At 40.9% G+C, this 20,684-nt stretch overlaps 2 protein-coding genes across 3 annotated transcripts; both read right to left on the bottom strand.

The window, feature by feature from the left end:
- Window positions 1–5,796: 5,796 nt before the first annotated feature.
- LOC118827155 (verrucotoxin subunit beta-like) lies at window positions 5,797–16,013 on the bottom strand. Of its 2 annotated transcripts, XM_036598391.1 has the most exons (7): window positions 15,064–16,013; window positions 14,720–14,785; window positions 11,926–11,955; window positions 11,583–11,621; window positions 11,197–11,211; window positions 9,473–9,583; window positions 5,797–8,750 (listed from the first exon to the last, which is right to left on the bottom strand). In XM_036598391.1, the coding sequence occupies exons 2-7, from the start codon at window positions 14,772–14,774 to the stop codon at window positions 7,003–7,005; spliced, it is 1,998 nt and encodes a 665-aa protein (XP_036454284.1). In that variant the 5' UTR covers window positions 14,775–14,785; window positions 15,064–16,013; the 3' UTR covers window positions 5,797–7,002. The 2 variants fall into 2 exon arrangements, with proteins under 2 accessions (XP_036454284.1, XP_036454285.1); XM_036598392.1 differs by lacking the exon at window positions 11,926–11,955.
- Window positions 16,014–16,152: 139 nt separating this feature from the next.
- On the bottom strand, window positions 16,153–19,241 carry LOC118827157 (lysozyme g-like). The gene is made up of 5 exons (XM_036598394.1): window positions 18,788–19,241; window positions 18,619–18,702; window positions 17,456–17,655; window positions 17,090–17,216; window positions 16,153–16,395 (listed from the first exon to the last, which is right to left on the bottom strand). Exons 1-5 carry the CDS (start codon window positions 18,789–18,791, stop codon window positions 16,265–16,267), a joined length of 546 nt encoding a protein of 181 aa, XP_036454287.1. The 5' UTR covers window positions 18,792–19,241; the 3' UTR covers window positions 16,153–16,264.
- Window positions 19,242–20,684: the final 1,443 nt, after the last annotated feature.

Consider the following 20,684-nt stretch of genomic DNA (forward strand, 5'->3'; position numbering starts at 1 on the left):
TTCAAGGCCTATCGAACATAAAGAAGCCGGTCTTTTGGTGTTAGCATTAGCCTAACATGGATGCCGTTGTGGTAGATGCCTTGTGGGCGAAACCAGCCGTGGAGCAGCTGGTGCTAAGGCGTGAATGTAATATTCTAGCAGTGAGTGATAGTCGGAGGGCGAGTATACGGGGCACACACATCAGACAGATGACTTGGACGAAGCTAAAGTCTGCTTTTTATTCGAATTTTCTGTTCCACCTTAAATGGTGCAGCAGTTGCATTCAGTTGTCTGGAGAGATGCTAGTTGTAACAGCTCTATTTAAGGTGGAACTGAAGATTGTAACAGAAAGCTGCAGACTAAGAAGCCAAACTCAGCATTTTAGAAATCAGATGTAAAACAATGCTTAGCGCCGTTTGCCAGGCTGACAGGGCTGGTGTCAGACAGCAGGGTGGTCAGGTTTATCTGTGTAATTCAGGTTTAATTTGACTATTTTGCTCAATAAAAATGAGGTACTTATTGTTCTTAAAAGTGAATGGACATCTTAGAATAACAAGGCACTGTTAACCTACAGAATAGGTTTACTCAAGCATCTAAAATGGTTTTATATATATATTCATACATCTATATGTATAGACACGTATCGCTGCTGTCAGAACAAAACCTTGTGTATCTCCAATTTTGTCTTAAGTTTGGGCATAATTTGAAAATGCCTGTTGGCCTTTACTTTGTAAATTTCATGAAGAGTGGACCAGAAGAATCGGCCCAAAAAGACAAAAAGAAAAAGAAAAAACGTCTGGTTCCATTGACTTACATTAAAAGTAAAGTATGTTTTTTGCTTCTCCTGTAAAGTTACTATTTTGGAGATATGAGATTTTATTTAGTATATTGTAACTACAATGTCTTTTAAAATAGCAAAAAATAAAACTTTGTCATTTTTCCCTGGTTTTATCATCTGTGAGCCTCCAGCTCTGATAAATGTCAGGAATCTATAAGACTGTTCCAAAACTAGTGCTAGACTGCTAGTGTGATCATTAGTGACAGCCCTCTGTGTGTGTGAAGCGTGATGTAATGTGGAGGTTTGTGTGCAGCTGCTGCAGCAGCAGAGCGCCTCGAGCGCCATGTCTGGAATCTCTCTTACATAACAGTGTCTGTGTTCACGGAGAGGAATGTGCAGTGGAAAACAACCAGAATACACAATCAGCCTCGCACCAGAATACACAATCAGCCTCGCACCAGAACACACAATCAGCCTCGCACCAGAATACTCAGTCAGCCTTGCACCAGAACACACAATCAGCCTCGCACCAGAACACATAATCAGCCTCGCACCAGAACACACAATCAGCCTCGCACCAGAATACACAATCAGCCTCGCACCAGAACACACAATCAGCCTCTCACCAGAATACACAATCAGCCTCGCACCAGAATACACAATCGGCCTCGCACCAGAATACACAATCAGCCTCGCACCAGGATACACAACCAGCCTCTCACCAGAACACACAATCAGCCTCGCACCACAATACACAATCAGCCTCACACCAGAATACACAATCAGCCTCGCACCAGGATACACAATCAGCCTTTCACCAGAACACACAGTCAGCCTCTCACCAGAACACACAATCAGCCTCGCACCAGAATACACAATCAGCCTCACACCAGAATACACAATCAGCCTCTCACCAGAACACACCATCAGCCTCTCACCAGAACACACAATCAGCCTCGCACCAGGATACACAATCAGCCTCTCACCAGAACACACAATCAGCCTCGCACCAGGATACACAATCAGCCTCTCACCAGAATACACAATCAGCCTCGCACCAGAATACACAATCGGCCTCGCACCAGAATACACAATCAGCCTCGCACCAGGATACACAACCAGCCTCGCACCAGGATACACAACCAGCCTCGCACCAGGAAACACAATCAGCCTCGCACCAGAACACACAACCAGTCTCACACCAGAATACACCATCAGCCTTGCACCAAAATACACAACCAGTCTCGCACCAGAATACACCATCAGCCTTGCACCAAAATACACAACCAGCCTCGCACCAGAATACACAATCAGCCTCGCACCAGAATACACAATCAGCCTTGCACCAGAATACACCATCAGCCCTGCACCAGAATACACCATCAGCCCTGCACCAGAATATACCATCAGCCTCTCACCAGAATACACAATCAGCCTCGCACCAAAATACACAATCAGCCTTTCACCAGAACACACAGTCAGCCTCTCACCAGAACACACAATCAGCCTCGCACCAGAATACACAATCAGCCTCACACCAGAATACACAATCAGCCTCTCACCAGAACACACCATCAGCCTCTCACCAGAACACACAATCAGCCTCGCACCAGGATACACAATCAGCCTCTCACCAGAACACACAATCAGCCTCGCACCAGGATACACAATCAGCCTCTCACCAGAATACACAATCAGCCTCGCACCAGAATACACAGTCGGCCTCGCACCAGAATACACAATCAGCCTCGCACCAGGATACACAACCAGCCTCGCACCAGGATACACAACCAGCCTCGCACCAGGATACACAACCAGCCTCGCACCAGGAAACACAATCAGCCTCGCACCAGGATACACAATCGCCCTCACACCAGAATACACAACCAGTCTCACACCAGAATACACCATCAGCCTTGCACCAGAACACACAATCAGCCTCGCACCAGAATACACAATCAGCCTCGCACCAGAACACACAATCAGCCTCTCACCAGAGCACACAATTAGCCTCGCACCAGGATACACAATCAGCCTCTCACCAGAACACACAATCAGCCTCGCACCAGAACACACAATCAGCCTCACACCAGAACACACAGTCAGCCTCACACCAGAATACACAATCAGCCTCTCACCAGAACACACAATCAGCCTCACACCTCTCTCTCAAGAAGCACCGCTCTGTTAAACATGGCCTGGAGCCCTGCAGGTGGGCAGCGTGGTCATTTATTAACATTACTGTGATAAATTATGTCAGGATACTCTTTAGTGAATGTATGATGGTTAAGGTCAGTACTTCAAGAACACTGAGCGACTGCAAGACAGATTTAGACCAATCATACAGAGCCTGTAAACAACAACAGCCAGTGTAGTAACTGAATAAACTGCATAGTAACAAGTAGCTGATTGGATCTCAGCTGCCGTCTTTGTGCTTATAGCCTTTGTAAACGTGGCTCTTCTGTTTTGCTGACTCACTTTGTCCTTTCCTGTCACATATCATGAAAATGTCTTTAAGCATCATGATGTTATGTAGTTGTCGTGTTGTCCACTCTTCTGGTGACCAGACTGAGGGGAAGTAGGTGGGACGTTTCAGGAACAGATGAATAACCCACTGTATTTTAGTCTCACAGCAGCCAGTCGAGGCCTTTCCTAATGAGGGCGAGAGAGGATACGTTCACTGCTTTCTCACTGACTCATCTCTATTTCTAGTAGAGTGGGAATAACAACACCCACTGCTGCATGGCTTTCCCTGCGGGTGGGAATCACCAGAGACCCCTGCCCCTAGTAGAGTATAATCACCATACAGTGTTATTACAGTATGATATGATGACGATGCAATAACATGATACAGTATTATCATGATATGATGTTATACTGACATGATATCATAATAATACAGTATAATAACACCCTGATACGACATGTGATATTATAATACAATGTTATGGTGACAAAATATTATCACAATACAGGATTATTACATCATATTATAATGGTACAACACTGCAGTTATACAATATTATCACAGTATGATATTATCATGATACAATATCACCGGATATGATACTATCACAATACAATATAATAATGACACAGTGATACTGTGATATGACGTTATAACTATACAATATTATTGTGACACAATATCATCACAATATGATACTGTCACTATACAACATTATGATGATTCGATGTTGTCATAATACAGTACTACAGTGATATGATATTATTGTGATATATTATTGTGATAGAATGTTACTAATGATATTTTTGTTACAAAATTATATTACCATGATGTGTAATGATGGTATTAATAATGTAATGATGATAAGATATGACACTGATGCAGTACTACAGTGATACAGTATTATCATGATATATTACTGTGATATCATATTACTGTGATCATCACAGCACAATAGTATCACAATACAGTCATGTTATATGCATCTTGATGCATCTTTGTTTCTATACAGGATTACTTTTTTTCGCTGTGTGAGGACTTGGTAATGTTAAAGCAGAGTATTTGTAATGATCCATAATGAATTCAATTCCAATATCTTTTATTAATAAATCAAATGGAAGTGATGTGGTATGTGAACTGGAAGACTCTCAAGGTAAAATATCTTGGAGACTGGACGCTGTATCTCATCTCCAAAGTGTGCAACATAGCGCGAAAGCCCTGGTTCTCAACCACTGAGAACTGGCGTGCAGACTGCAGGTCACATAGCAATGCAGTCTCAGCTGGTTAGTAACGATCGGAAAGGCAAAGAGATTTAAGATGAACATTTGGAGACAAACGGACTTATTCGCGTTTATAAGCGCAGTTGGTTTCCTGGAATGTTAAACCAGCAATGAGAGACTGTTAAACACTAAAAAGTAGCGAAGATGAAGTTGCTTCTCTTTCGAATTCTCCCGTTCCACCTTAAATGGTGCCGCATTTACATTCTGCTGCCTCAGGCAGAATTTAAGGTGGAACGAGAAAATTTGAACAAGAAGCTGGAGAATAAGAAGCGACTTCAGCCTCATAAAACAGCCGAATGTTGAGAGACATTTTACAAGAAACTTCTACTTTTGAGGAAAAGTTTTCTGGCGGAGATGGGAGGAAAGCGGCTATAGCTAAAGCTTAAAGCAGAGTAAAGTAAGTCTGCGTTTTCGTTTATGTTATTTAGCCTATCCTTGCACATTATCACATACTGATACATATTAGACATTAAATGTTGTGGCTCCCAAGGTAGGTTGATTTTTGTTGAAAGGACAAAATGGCTCTTCTTAACATTTGTGTTGTGACTCCTGACCTAACCTGGCTTTAATGCAGAGGGAGCCGGTCGGATTTCTCACTCATCCAGTAGTGTTTTTGTTATGTGCCGCCACAGACTGTCCGGGCGCTGCACTTACCCACTTCAAAGTTCCGCCTTTTGCGTTCCGTCAACATTACGTCATAAATTAAATATTTAGAAAATCAATTTTTGACATTTGTGAATCGATTCAGAATCGTCCATGTTCGCATCGCGATGCGTCTAAGAATCAGCACCCCTACTAATAACACACACAACACTGTGTACACACAGTGCAAAGACTTCACAAAGTAGGCAGAAAATGCAGAAAACAACATTCACATGATATGTGTTATGCAAAATGGTGAAATGAGTGGGGTGATATGGGTAATAATTTTAAGAAAGAAGTGGACCAAGCTCTGACATAAAGAGGACACAGATGGGTTTAAATGGGTGTTTAAATAGACTGAATATATCTAATAATACTACACTTCCCCTAAGTATTTATATTTCATTGTATTTGATTAATAGGGATGTGATGACTCACAAAATTCATTATTTGACACGACACAGTGATGTCTCGATTGGTGCATTTATTTCAGTACATGCTCACGATACAATGATACGATATGACGTGATCTGTGATACAACTTGATACATTAAGGTATGTTGAATTGGTACATTCTTATGAACTGATCCAACATGCAAATAATGGAACAAACAAATAATATAATAATGGCACAAAAATGAAGGTGAGTATATATGTCAAGCAAACAACATTGCAATACTTTGCCTACATCAGAATACATGCATATTAGTACCTAAAAGAGGTGGGAACAAGTCAGTAAGTTGCAAGTAACAGGTAAGTCTCAAATCTTGACACTCAAGTCCTGAGTCAAGTCCCGATAGTCGAGTCTCGATTCAAGTCCCGAGTCAGTACAGGAGAGTCTCCTGTACCTTGTGCCTTGTCAGTAGTCCTAATCTTTGAGTCCTAAAGTCAGTCTGCATTCTTCAGCTAATTTAAGATGAGGCAGTAAACCCTTTAATAATGCAGAGTGTTCTTTGAGTGTTCCTGGTTCTTTTTTGAAGAACCATCCTTCTTAAGAGTGCGTGACAGACTGGTATACACAGAGTAGTGCACTACACATGAAAAGAGTTTTAAAAGTACTGTTGGACTTAATTTAAAAAACTTTATGTTTGAAGACGTTGGGCACACTGGATTAAAATAAAAACTAGCTTAGCGCTAAAACAGCTCAGCCAACTAAAACCAATGGCGTTTGAATTGAATTTAAATGACATTGGAAACGAAAACAACAGAGCTGAACAGAGTTCACATGAAAAGTAACTGACTCTGTAGAGTCCCGTCTGCAGTCAGACTCTCCACGTTTCTTCCACTTTCTTGAGTCTTTCCGAGTCTTAACTTTGAAGTCAGAGTCATTGGTATACAAGTCAAAGTCAAGTTGCAAGTCTTTCTCAATGTTCTCGAGTTGAGTCTAAAGTCATCAAATTCGTGACTCGAGTCAGCCTCAAGTCCAAGTCAAATGCCTCGAGTCCACACCTCTGGTGCCTACATCTGCAGCACACTCTTGTTAGACACAACAAAAATTTAGAATTTGGAATTTGTGGGGGGCAGGCAGGCTTATGTGTCAGAGGAGCAGAGGTACGTGATATAGCATCTCGGTATATAGGCAGGCATCTAGCTGTAGTCTAGCCCTGTGGATCCCAACCCTGGTCCTGCAGAACCCCCTGCCCTGCACATTTCAGTGTTTCTTCTGCTCCCAACACACCTGATCCAAGTAATCAGCTCATTAACAAGACATTGTGTATGTGTTGGTAGGAGGGCACTCACTAAAATGTTCAGGGTAGGAGGTACTCCAGAACCAGGACTGGGAACCTGTGGCCTAGCATCTAATAATGTCTACATGCTGTAGCCCGTCTGTTGGGCACTTCCCTTTTGTCTATTCTTTATTCCGTCCCTTCAAGGGTGTCTGAGGGGCGAACGCTGATGATGTCACTGGTGACTGGTAACTCTTCCAGTTTGCCCACTGCAGTGCATCTGATCTCATACTCGCTGCCAGACTCCAGATTTGTCAACTTCTCTTCATCCCTCTGAACAGCCAGACTTTTCCACCCCTCCTTCGTCCTCGGCTTGTACTCCAGCGTGCGCTTCGTTGTGGCCCTGCATTTGGGGTTCAACTTCACTATTATACTGCGGGAACTCGAATCGATAGTGGCTGAGAAGACAGGTTTAGTTGGAGGGGTAAAGCAGATGGGTTCATCTGACCCTCCTTCGTACAACATGATGCATGTTCCAGGGTGGATCTTGTGGTGGCTTGATCTTGCGCTTCTATCGCTGATCAACAGGTTGTTCTGGGAGGACACGTTGAATTTTGTGTGTCTGTCGTTGTTGGATCTCTTCAGGTCTTTGAACAAGCTCAGGTTCTTTCTCATTGTCTTAATGATGCCTCTTGTTAACCACGTCTGAATTTCATCAGGTGTCTTCTTTTTCTCACCTTCATCTGGTTTCGCAAGATCTGACAGGAATTTGTCTGGCAAATCCAGAGATGTGAAGGTGAAACTGACCACATTTTCGATTTCTGCGTCCGACAGGAGAATGTGAAGATCTTCGTCCAGGTCGACCCCGGCCTCTCGCAGCTGTTTTAAGAAGCTTCCTAGCACGTCCGATTCCATCTTTCTGTACTCTAACCACCGGTCCATCGCAGGACTGTTGAACAGGGAATCCTCATAAGTTTGCAGGAGATCATCAAGGTCACTTTCTTCCTTTTCATACCCACGAATCAGAGGCAGCAGATGAGCGAGGTTCGTCATGAAGTCTGCCTTGTGCTGAGCGAATTTCTGCTTCAGATCCTGAAGTTTGCAGTGAAATAAAGCTAAGGATTTGGCGGCTTCATCGTTCATGAGGTCATTAAGTTTCCCTTCTATCATATTCAAACGATCGATGGCTTGTGACATGCGTGTGTTAAGACTGTCACTTATTTCCCTGACGGTACAGTCTGATTCTTCCAGTCTTGACTTGGGTAGTTTGGAGAGAGGATAGAGCCATACCTGGAGCGGAACTGCATGTTCCCCTTTCTCTCCGAGCATGTGTGGAAGTTTTGTGTACACCTGTAATGCGTCTTGAAGGGTGCACGGATTTGATTCTAACTTAAAATCCCCATGGAAAGTGCAGCTTATTTTTTCAAACTTGTGCTTGTCACTGTCCTTCTTTTCCCCTGAACCTCCACCGCTAACGTCTAGCTTTAAAGACGAAATATTCTTGATGGTGAGTTTTAGCTCTGCCTCCAGCTCCCACTTGTTTTCGTGTGAATCTAGTTCTCTTTCGAACACAAAGTAAGCATCAGCGCCATATAGGATGGCTACAACTATATGTGTTGCTCCAGTTCCTTTCAGCTCACTCAAGTAAGATATCTGAGTCAGGTGGTCCATGGAGAGTTGCTTGAATTTTGTGGTTGCGTGGTATGATAACGTAAGCTTTGCCTGCTTTTCAGACTTTTTCTCATCTGTAAAATATGTAAATGACCCACTAAAGTCCACTAGTCCGCACAGTGCAGCGATTTTCAGGTAGGAACTTATCTTCAGAGTAGATGTCTTATCGTCACTGCTGTCTGAGGACAAGAGGTTGAATTTGGTGTCATATTGGTCACTGACACAAATTTTTTTCTGAAGTCCTTCATAATCCCACAAGGTTAGCCCTGTGCAAGAACAGGAATAACTTTTGATAAATGTGATAATAAGCAATGAGTAACAATTGATAAAACAGGGTGTACAGTACTGTGACTACAGGAATATTTAATAAGACAAAAAGTATGTACTTGCATCATTGTACTCAGGGGGCGGGGGGTGGGATAGGCTAAAAAATATAAACATGGTCAATAGGGCCAGTCTTAGTCAAGGGGGGGTCTCAGAACAACCAACATGGTCAATACTTTCAGTCATAGTCCGGGGGCGGGGGGTCTCAGAACAACCAACGTGGTGAATAGGGCCAGTCGTAGTCGGCGGGGCGGGGGTCAGTCTCAGAACAAACAACAGGGTCATTAGGGCCTGTCTTCGTTGGCGGGGGAGTGGGGTCTCAGAACAAACAACATGGTTGGCGCCAGTCATAGTCGGGGGGATTTCAGAACAAACAACATGGTTGATAAGGACAATCATAGTCAGGGGGAGGAGGTCTCAGAACATCCAACATGGTCATTAGGGCCAGTCATAGTTGGGGAGGGGGGGGAGGTCTCAGAACAAACAATACGATGGTGAGGAGTTCTTTTAAGTAAGCATCACAGCCACACTGTACAAACTCAAACAACCACTGTGTTTTGGCTAAAAAGCTATTGTTTTGTAGTGTTATTTCTGTTTGAAATGTACTGCCAGCTTTTATGTGTATTTGTCTTTCCGCTGCTGTCATTGAATCCTAATTCAGTACCTGGTAGGAGTTTGTGTTTTCTTAAATCATAAGCCATGCCGAGCTGGAAGGGTCTGCCCAGGCCAGCCACCTCCTCTATGTTGAAATCCTCAGTGTCCATTTCAGCAGAAACTAAAACAAAAACATTTGTTCAGTTTGTTTTTTTTTTTTACTATTCCAGCTAAACTTTTTGGTCTTTTAGTAGCTGAATCTTGTTTTTCATCAGTGGATCTTGTGTTAGTAAAACTGCACAACTTAGCAGAACATTAAAATAAAAGTGAAAATAAAAGAACAGAAAAAACAGATCAAAAAAAGCAAAGTACCTCTGCACAACACAAGGTTATACACGGATCAAGAAGAGAAAAATGAATAATGTTGGATTTATGTTAATATATGAATTCATTTAAGATATTATTAAAGCGTCTCCATTAATAAGTACTCAGTGCGGGGTTTCTGTGGTCATGAAAATCCTGGAAAAGTGATGGAATATAGAAATTTGGTTTTCCAGGCCTGGAAAAGTCATTGAAAATAATAAATGCTGGAGAAATCGTGGGATTAGCAATTCATCTCATTTGAAGCACTGAACAGTCTAGATCGCAAAAAGCACCGAGACGAATGTATCTGCATGTGGACTAGCTTTACTAACATGCTGTTAATATGAATCTCGGCTAGCTGAGGTGTAATATTCAGGACGTGTGCGTTGTGGAAGACGTTTTGACATTTAAACACAGGAGAAGATGAATTAACAAGCCAAACATAAGAGGAGAAACACATCACTGCTGCTTCACACCAAGGCTTGCATGACTAGCAAGGAAGCACTACAATAATCACCACGTGTTCGCTTCAGGTTCACAGGACCCTCTGCTCCAAAAGTATCACCATGCTCAGTCTGCACCGCCGCGGCTAAACAAACATCACATGCTGCAGCTACATTAATGCGAGCCAGCTGCTGAGGTTCTCTCACTGATTTGATTTTACACAGTCTCTGTTGTACTCTGGGTACTCAAAGTTGTGAAGTGACTCTCGTTACATTTCTCTCATAAATACTGTAAAAACTGCATCAAAAGTCACTGGCATTGCGGATTTGGATGGGACCAAAATCATTGCAAAACTTTGATAGCCTAATAAATACATTACCTCCCCACACCATGTAAAACTGATCAGTCCCAGATTGAACTTCAGCTAGATAAGTCAGTTCATGTCTTTGTTATCATTAACTCATTTGATTTTGAATCATATGGAGCTCAACGTAATGGAGAATGATGTCCACCTAATCACGATGTGTGTGTCACGTGTTATAAAAAGACACTATACCCATCTTTACAAATGAGACCGATTGACATGTTTGAGCGTGAGAATATGGGGTGACTGAAGAGTCAAAATAAAATCTGTAGGCTCTGAAATTATGAAACAAAATGACAGATCCGTTCTCTGAGGTCGTATTATTGAACCTGGTGCAGATATGCGCACAATTTCACTGCCAGTCGTTCCATATAAACCGCACTTCGAATTGCTAGCTAATAATATTTAAATATTAAATGATTATTTAGATAATGTTGGTCTTCTTTCCTCACAGATCAGCTGTCTATCTGTTGAATCAGTGCTGGGTGGCTACTGATCAAATTCAATATCATATGATTTTCAAACATATCACAGTATCATGTTATTAGGTGATATTAAAGTTTAACATCAGTAAAGTTAATGAACTTTGCATACCATGAGTAACAAAATGAAGTGGTCCTTACCTTTCAGAGATATTCCTAAAAAAAACAGGAAACAGAATTGTAAGTATCACGGTGTACCGGCATAAATGATATATCACCCAGCACTATGCTGAATGTTTGTCATGGAAGTTTCATTTTAAGTCATGAAAAAATCATGGAATTCCACTGTTTAAAAAGCCTGACAGTAGAGTATTTTACAAATTCAGCTTGTGTAAAGATTGTAATCATCAAGGTAAGGTAAAATTAGCTGCCTGTAAAGTACATTTAACAGAGTAAACATGAATACCATGAACACAAAGGAAAAAAGAAAATTGTAGAATAAAATGAATTTAAATTTTTTTAATCACTCACATAATCATTTCATTTTATTTCTGGAGCTGTGAAGTCTGTGGAAAGTATCACCCTACCTTGGCACACTATATGTCCATCTTCCTCGTCCTCTTCATCTGAGATTTAAAGATTTGAAGAAAATATTGCACTTTTACTGACCAAAATGACGCAAATGATTATGTGATTATCTAAATTATTCCAGGTCTCCAGGTCTGAATGGTCTACATAGCATGACATGTCTAACATTACCTTGTTCTTACATGATATGAATCAAATGAAATGAAAATGGATTACAACTCGTGACATGACAAAAGGATTGAAATACTTAGAACAATAAAATCAGTATAACCTGAAATCACTTCTGTAATCATTTAGTTTGGATTTTATTTCTGAAGCTGTGAAATTTGTGGAAAATCTCACCTGACGACTCAGAACCTCTAAGATTGATTCCTGTAAGATTTAAAGAAAATAACTGCAAATTTTGTGACAAAGATTTCAATTATTTCTATAAGTTAAGCTCCAGGTCTGGATGGTCTACATAGCATGACACATGTACCATTCATAACTACAACAGTATCTTCTTTTAGGACAACTGTTCATATATATAAATATATGTTGTAAACATTACAACTAATGGCACAGCACTGAGTCGTCTTCTCACAGTGGAAGGATGGACAGAAACACCTGTGGATGTTTTCAGATCTGAAGCAGCTTGATTTTCTCCTCTGTTTATCTGATGGGGGCAGTTTCGGTGTTTAACAGGTCTTCCAAGTGGTTGTTAGGAGACACATTTTCTCTATAGCTTTTCATCAGTTTTTGAACTCCAGTTTTGGAAACTCCTGTTTTTTTTATTTTGACTTTCTCCTTCTTTGTGGAAGTGGATTATCTCATATCTAATCTCTGAGTTTTGTGTAGTACTCTATATACTTATTTACCTGATACATACTATTAAAGTTGCAGATGAGAACTTTTGTAATGAAAAAGATTTATTTTGCTTTATTTATGATTTTGCTAATTAAACTTATGCATATGAGTTTTATTTTTTCTCCAAATTTAATAATAATTGAGTATGTCATTACCCTCTACACAAAGGGATTTTTGTAATATTGAACAGTTAATTCAAAAATGTTGGATCAGTAATGATCTAACAGCAGTGACTTCATTTCACACCGATGGCGGTTTCTATGAATTTGTATAACAATTTGAACATGTAATGCAAAAATCTAGGAAGCTTGTGAAATCACTAATCACCAACAGGCATAAAATCAGAGATGGTTAGAGTCAGAGCAGCATCATTCCTTTAGCTAAACAACTTCAAGTCTCGAGAAAAACCATCGTCATGACTCAGATCTGGTGAAACTGAACGTCAGCACAAACACCGTCAGACCAAACGGCCTCAGAGAAAAGGTGTCAGACCAAACGCAGGCCTGGTCGAGCATAGACTGGTTCATATAACGTAGAAAACTATTATGTATCTCGATATCAATGCCAGTATAACATTTCCAGATTTTTCTGACGGTGTTTGTGCTGACGTTCAGTTTCACCAGATCTGAGTCATGACGATGGTTTTTCTCGAGACTCAAAGTCGTTTAGCTTGAGGAATGATGCCGCTCTGACTCTGAGGTCTGAGGATGTCCTAAAATGTACCCCGTAGCCCCGCCCAGTGCTAATTAACATAGATTTGCATGTTGGTCAGTTTGAAAACGAAATCGAAACGTGGAAAATGTAAAGTAAATGTCCAGCAGGTGGCGCTGATGTTTGTTTGCATGTGCCTTTTCATTCTGACACCTAAAGAGCAAACCGTCACTTTGCTGTTGATTTATCAGTTTTGCCTTTTCATTTTCATTTTGTCAGATCTGCAGCCGATCGCTGTGAAAAAGAAATAACAATGTAAACACTGCATTTTGGTTTTAGTTTTGACTCGTATTCTGCACTTCATGAAGAAAAGCCAAAGCCAATGTGAAGCTTGGATTTTCTTTCCTCTATTAGCTTTTTCATTTTAGATTTGGCCATGAAAAACCAGAATAACGACTAAAATGAAATGACTAATAGCTGTTTTACATTTATTTTTATTTTTGTCACAAATGCCTCGCGCTCATGTGAAAATAAGATAGCAAATGTAGGCATTTCATTTCATTTTCAATTTTGGCAGGACATTTGCGCAGAAGTTTGGAAAAAGAAATGGCAAAAAGAGGTTTTCATTTACATTTTATGGTTTTAATTTTAATTTCTTTTTTGGCTGGATTTACCTCCCATAGTTGCATGAACAGTAAAGCCACTTTTCCACCACAAATAGTATCTGGTCTCACATCATTTAGGCACTTTTCCACTGGATGGTACCGGCTCGACTTGACTTTACTCGCTTTTTTTGGTTGGCTATATCTGTAGTGGAAAATGAAGTAGTTGGTACCAAAAGCGAGTTGAGCCGAGCCGAGCCGAGCCGAGCGCACTCCTATCTCAAACAATATAAATATTGTTGCACAAGAGGGTGGAGTTTCAAATCAGATCAAATCAAATCACGTTTGTTGTCGCATCACATTTACACAGGTGGAAAGTAAGTGGAAATCTTAGATGCGTAGCCCCCTTATAGAATTTAAAAAAATATTTAAAAATATATAAATGTCTAAGAAGAAAAAGAAATATATATACACCGACTCTGAATATACACATATACACAATATGCACTAGTATTGCACTATTCCAATGTTCCAATGCAGTTAGTTTCCCAGAGTTCTTAGCAGTTTGCTTGTTTCTCTTACTTAGCTCCTATTTTTCATCAGTTCTCTCCACAGAAGAAAGTTGTTGTATTGTAATTCTATTTCCAAGCTAAAGGCTAGTTTTCCAACATCAGAGGTGTTTTTACAATATAAAACAAGCTACTAAATATCAGTGAATCCTCAGGACTGTAATATCAGCCAGTATGAATATCAGTCAAGCCATAACTTCAAATGCAGATTAAGCTCATCTCACACAAACTTCGCTTCATCATGAACCGGGATTATAAGTGGGATCTTGTTAGCCCAGTTTAGATGAAATTCTTAGTAAATTGACCCTTGATTTCAGATGCATTGTGAGTGCATCAAGGCACATTGTGTAGTGCATGTACACTCGTATGTACATCAGGCTCAGTCTGTGATGTATGACAGTGGTAGTTCATTTAAAAAGTAATAGCACCATTAAAGTCTATCATACAGTTAAATCTTAACTCATTTACCTGCATGTAGACGGGAAGCAGATGCCAAAATGCTAAAGATTCTCTCGTGTTCCATTGTAAGACAACCTAAAAGAAAACAGTCTGTTAAGATTTTTCATTAAATCTCTTTGTCTTTTAGAAGCTAAATCCTTGGTTCACAATTATCATGCTGTATGCGATTTAGTATCTTAAAAACAGCTAAAAATACATTGTTTAATTCATAACGTTTAACATTACCATAATATATGTTTTTATGTATCTGGTATAATATCAAGGCATCACTATAAACTGATAAGTCACTCAGCTAGAGTTAGGTTTACTTTTTGTTTCTAAAGCTTTGAAGATTGAGGCAGATTCCAGCTTACCGTTCAGCGGCAGATGTGCTCTTTTTCTCTTTCTCTCTCTGAGTGCTGTTCTACAACACTGCTCTTTTCTATTTGAGGATAATGCGGTCGGGTGTGCCCTGCAGACGTCCGCAGGAGGCAGAATGAAAGTGAAACCACTGATTAAAAATTCTGCTTTCTCATATCTGTTGTTTGTAACACACCGGCAACAACGTCAGGAATGGCCCAGGCCAAAACAACAAACAACCCCACACTAACTTTCCAACACAACTACCTACCCTACATACAAACAAAAGAAACAAAAGACAGTATGCTAACCTACCTCCCTGACTAACCATACACACAGACAAACCCTTTCCCAAGCAAAATGGCAGCCACTCCCTACAGCCGGTTCACATTTACTATTTACAAATATATATAAGATATATACAGTTTTAGGGTCCGGCTAAATCGTAGTCAAAACAAAGCAGTGGTCAGTAACAAGCAAGGACTCAAGGGTAACGAAATGCACACAAAAACAACAGCAATACAACGAGGAAGTCTCCTGCTCAACCAAGCCATCCGGACCTCTTTAAGCAGGTGGGAGGAGAGGAAACCATGGAATGGAATGGATCAGCAGGGTCCGGGAGCGGAAGGGGTGAAGTCACGGGATGGAATCTGGAATGAATACAAAACACACAAGACCAGGCAAAAACACAAGGCATAACAGTTGCTAGGGTGTTGCTGTGGTATTCCAGGTGGTTGCTAGTGTGTTACTAGGGGGTTGCTGTGGTATTCCAGGTGGTTGCTAGTGTGTTGCTAGGGTGTTGCTGTGGTATTCCAGTTGGTTGCTAGTGTGTTGCTAGGGGGTTGCTGTGGTATTCCAGGTGATTGCTAGTGGGTTGCTGTGGTATTCCTGGTAATTGTTAGGGTGCTGCTCAGTTGATGCTACAGTGTCCCAGGTGGTCACTATGGTATTTCCAGGTGATGTGCCAGGTGGTTGCTAGGATGTGGCTAAGCAGTCACTTTGGTATCCAACAAGGGTGCTGGATTTTGTATTGTTGTGATATAAGTTGGGTGCATGAAATTTTGAATTACAAGAATAATAATAGACTGTCAGAAAACAATAAATCATATTTTATCAAGTTCTTTTATTCAGTTGAAATTGTGTTGCATCCCATTTCAAAGTAAACATGGTTCGCGATGATGAGCAGGACGATGCAGGGAAGGATGACCGCTCCGATTAATAACCCTGGCGTTTGTACCACTGAGCTCGGGCCACAACATCGTTCGCGTAGTCGCCTCCTTCTGTTTTCTCATCCACGTTCTGAGAGGTGACGGCTCTGGGGCCGCAGTTATACGCCGCGATCCCACCTACAGAAGAGGAGACTCTGAGATTAATCTGGACAAATGACCTTCATTATCAAGAACCTCATATCAAGAACCAGGTTATTATTAACCCTGGACTAATTGACATGTTGGTGAAACGCTATTTTATTGTGTGGAAAAGGAGTTTAAGTATTGAGACACTCAGTGAAGTGTTTACTTGTTCTCTGAAGCTAAAATCAAGGTTATGCGTATTGTCCACACATCAAACTCAAAACTGCAAAAATTACAGGAAAAAGTTTGATTTTATGCAGTGAAGTTGACTGTTGGCTGTGAATTCCCAGTTAGTGGTGATGCTAAAGACTCGTGTCGTTTTCTTAAGACAGCAAAGTGGATAGTTACCGTAAATGGAATAACAAATAAATGAAATATTTTAGTGTGTTTTCTACTCTTTTCTGGAGCGAAGGCAGTGGATAAATCAAGCAAACACACCCATCTCAATCATTTAGACTGAGATTTCTTATCTCATACAAATTGGTTATAAACATTACAGACGTCCTGTGCTAAACTGGCATTACCCAGCTCCTCATGGAAAACGAATCCCGTCCATACAGTGCTTTAAAGGCTCATTTTTTATGATTTTAACCAAAAGATTTTTACAAAACCAGGAGAAAGCGTCAGTTACTTAGCAATGGATGTGATATTATGCTATGAAAATCATCATGAACAACACATGAGGTACCTTTATACTGGAGTTCAGGAGGCCATGACTTGTTCATGCTGTTAATGAAGTCTCTAAGGAGACCAGCAGCCTGTTTGATGTGCTCCAAACTGTCCTTTCCACCTTGCGGGTTGTTAACTCTAGCGACCTGAGATAGCACGAGAAACCAACATGAGCTTTAAAGTCACACCATGCTGACTGTAGAACCAACTGTAGCATAATCACTGATGATTTTCAGCATGCAGCAGCCTCATAGTCGCACCATGGTAACAGTTTTAGAGTAATCCTGATGGTTTACAGTGTGCAACTGATAATACATTGAGTTTTTGAAAAAATACCACAATGCTGCAGTTTTTATTAAGTAAAGAAGTAAATAAGTTAACCAACCTGCATGATCCCAAACGCGACCCTTCCCTCGTTCCAGCCGTCCGACTGTAAGAAGTTTCCTGCTCTGGTCTCTCGGGAGATGATGGCAGCGATGACGGCCGGATCAATCCCTGTACTGCCTGCGGCTCTGTTGATGGAGTCTTTAAACCTCTCCATCCTGCCTGCGTCTTCTTCAGCCAGAGCGTGGGACGCTGAGACCCCTGTCAGGAAACGGACAGACTTTCAGAGTCCATAGACGAGGTGGTCAACAGTTTGGAATCACTGTTTTCAGTAATAAACCTGTTTGGTGGCAGGTTAATGAACGCACTGAATATAATATGGTACTGAAACTCCACAAGGTTTTAAAAGTTTTAAATGTAAGATGAGTCCAGAATAAAGAATAGAACTGTAGAAGATTCTAAAATGACTGAGTAACTGTAAAACACTAAGAAGCTTCTAATAAACTTAATGTCCACCTTTTTGGAAAAAGATGCAGTATTATAATATACCACCCTTCCAGTCAAAACAGCCATTAAATACAGGTTATTTATTGTTCAGTGTCAGGAAGAAAACAGAAAATTGCACAGAGACCTCATGTCTGAGTGTTCAGTGAATCACTCGTCACCTTCATTCCAGCTTCCATTCTTTTCAGAAGACTCACTTTCAATTCCTCAAAGAATCTGCAGACACACCTCCAAAGTTCAGTCTTAGAAGCTGGTTGATCATTTTCTGAAGTAATCAAACACATTCAGTGGTGTTGAGGTCTGGACTCTGGGGTGGTCAGTCCATTGTTCAGCTTCTTTGTTTGATGTATCCGTCTCCTTTTCTCAGTGAGGTTCTTCTTGAACAGCTACACATCCTTTCAGACCCACAGCGCTGAGTCGTCTTCTCACAGTGGAAGGATGGACAGAAACACCTGTGGATGTTTTCAGATCTGAAGCAGCTTGATTTTCTCCTCTCTCTCAAAGATGAAAGCTTTAAGTGCTGTTTATCTGATGGGGGTGGTTTTGGTGTCTAACAGGTCTTCCCGGTGGTTGTCTTGTTTACTGTGAATGAACTCATTTTGTTCCTCCTTATGCATGGATTATCTTACATCTAACCTCCTCAGAAATATCTCCTGACCAATAAAGAGCTTGTACCTAATGGCTTTTTCGGCTGGAATTCCCTGGACTCCCCTTTATTACCTCTCTTTTGACTGTTCCAGAGTTGTGCGGAAGTCCCTGGACCAGCTCCAGTGGTCTGAATGTTCATTATATTGACGCTCAGTGCTGTGAGGGTTTAAAAGAAACAGCATTTAATGTATTCAGCACAGAATAAAAGTGCAGTAAGTGAAGAGAGTCAAGAGGGACTCACCCATGTTGAAGTGCAGTTGGAGATGTGAGTGTTATTCATAGATAAACTCCCCAGACCTGCTGTGTGTTTATATAATCAGGGCATCTGATTGGCCCATGCAGGGTTGGGCCATCATGCCTGATTGGCCCATGACTTGGCCCCTTTCCTGACCACATCATCTGTTCAGAGGAAATAGCTGCTCACAGAATGTAGAGTCTTCTCGACCTCCCCACCCTTACCAGCCCCCCTCCTCTCTCTCTCTCTCTCTCTTTTTATCTTTTTTCCTCTCTCTGTTCTGCTTGTCAGGAAACTTGCTTTCAGTTTTTCAATGCAATCAGCACAGATATTTCTCCACACTTCCAAAGTTTAGTCCTTTTATCAGTTTCATCCTCTGTTAGTTCCCTGAGGGGCTTTCTGTTTTGTGCCACTCATTAATGGATGTATGTATATTTAGGGTTATTTGTTTCTGGGAGTCGCTATTAATGCAACAACATTAAGGGATCTACTGGAAGTGCTGGCTTGCTGTAAGTGCTGTGGAGCATGCTTTCTGTAGTTAGCACTGTATGGAGGCTGTACCTCTCAGGCTATACTGTACATGTTCATGCTTGTGGTTGTGCAGTTGGTTGTGTATGTGTCATCAGGCATGTTAATAACATTATTTTAGTGTAATTTCTACAGTTATGATTCGGTATTGTGCAGAAGTGACAGTCATGCAGTGAAGTAAATAACCTGCATCGTAGCATTGGCAGGTTACACTGAGGCATGGAAAGAGTGAAACTGAAGGCTTGTTTTAAAACACTTTCACTTTAGGTTTACAGTAAATGGCAGCCTGTATGTGTAAACAGCAGTGTCATCTGGATGCAGTGCAACATTGCAATACCAGGCTGAGAATGCATCAAATATATATCAGTCGTTTTCCGGCAGGAAAGGTGAGGTTGCTGCCTGTTTCCTTTGTACATGCTGCGCTCATTGTGCTAAAGACACTGTGGAGCTCAATGTGGAGCTCATTGAGAATGAATAAAGACCAGCCTCGATGGAGTCAGGCTCTGACCTTAAACCAATACCATAAACAAGTTGCAATTAATTGATATTAATAAAGTTATATGTTCATTAAAGCAGCAAAATCACATGTATATGTGGGGTTTGACGGTTGTGGTTTATTATAGGGATATTGTAGAATTTTCAAATTTTTGGGTAGTAGCAAAAGTAAAAAAAGTAGGATTTTTGATATGCAAATTAGCTTCTCTTTGTATGTTCTCATATCAGTTTTTTTCAGCAAAGATGTTATACAATTATTTTGTATTTGAATTACTTAAAACAAAAAAGTGGGCATGTGCGAAGTTTTGGACACCCAGGTTCCAGAACTTAGTGAACTTGTTAGGCCTTAACTGACATGTTAGGGCTAATTAGGAAGGCCATTAGGAATCGTCAGCTGATTCCAGAGTGTAATAAATTAAAAAGATATCACTGTCCAAAATGTCATCAAGAAATGTCAGTTAAGGGGAATTGTGGAAGTGAAGGCGAACTCTAGAGGGCCAAGAAAAATCTCAGATTGAACTGCTCATTAGTCTGAAGTACGGCTGGGCGGTAAAACGATAATTATAATTATTGCGATATAACTTTTCCTCGGTAGAGCGATACGACATGTTCGATAAATTTTCAATATAATAAACCATTCTCACACTTCCACGTTCTAGCAACAGCCCTGGTAACGTTTTCTACTGCAAGGAAAGCGGCACTACTCTGCTGTCGCCAGGAGAGGGCGCACTTCCGAGTTTTTCGGCGATTAGAGAGGGGGGCCCACGAGTAAGATGAGTCTTTAGTTATATATTCCCTGTTTGAGTGGAGTGACTGGCGATCTTATGTCCTGTGACCGAGTGTGAGTGATGAGATCAGTGGTGTAACTGTACTGACCTAC

Source organism: Colossoma macropomum, unplaced genomic scaffold, assembly GCF_904425465.1.
Source record: "Colossoma macropomum unplaced genomic scaffold, Colossoma_macropomum, whole genome shotgun sequence".
NCBI classification, from domain to species: Eukaryota; Metazoa; Chordata; class Actinopteri; order Characiformes; family Serrasalmidae; genus Colossoma; species Colossoma macropomum.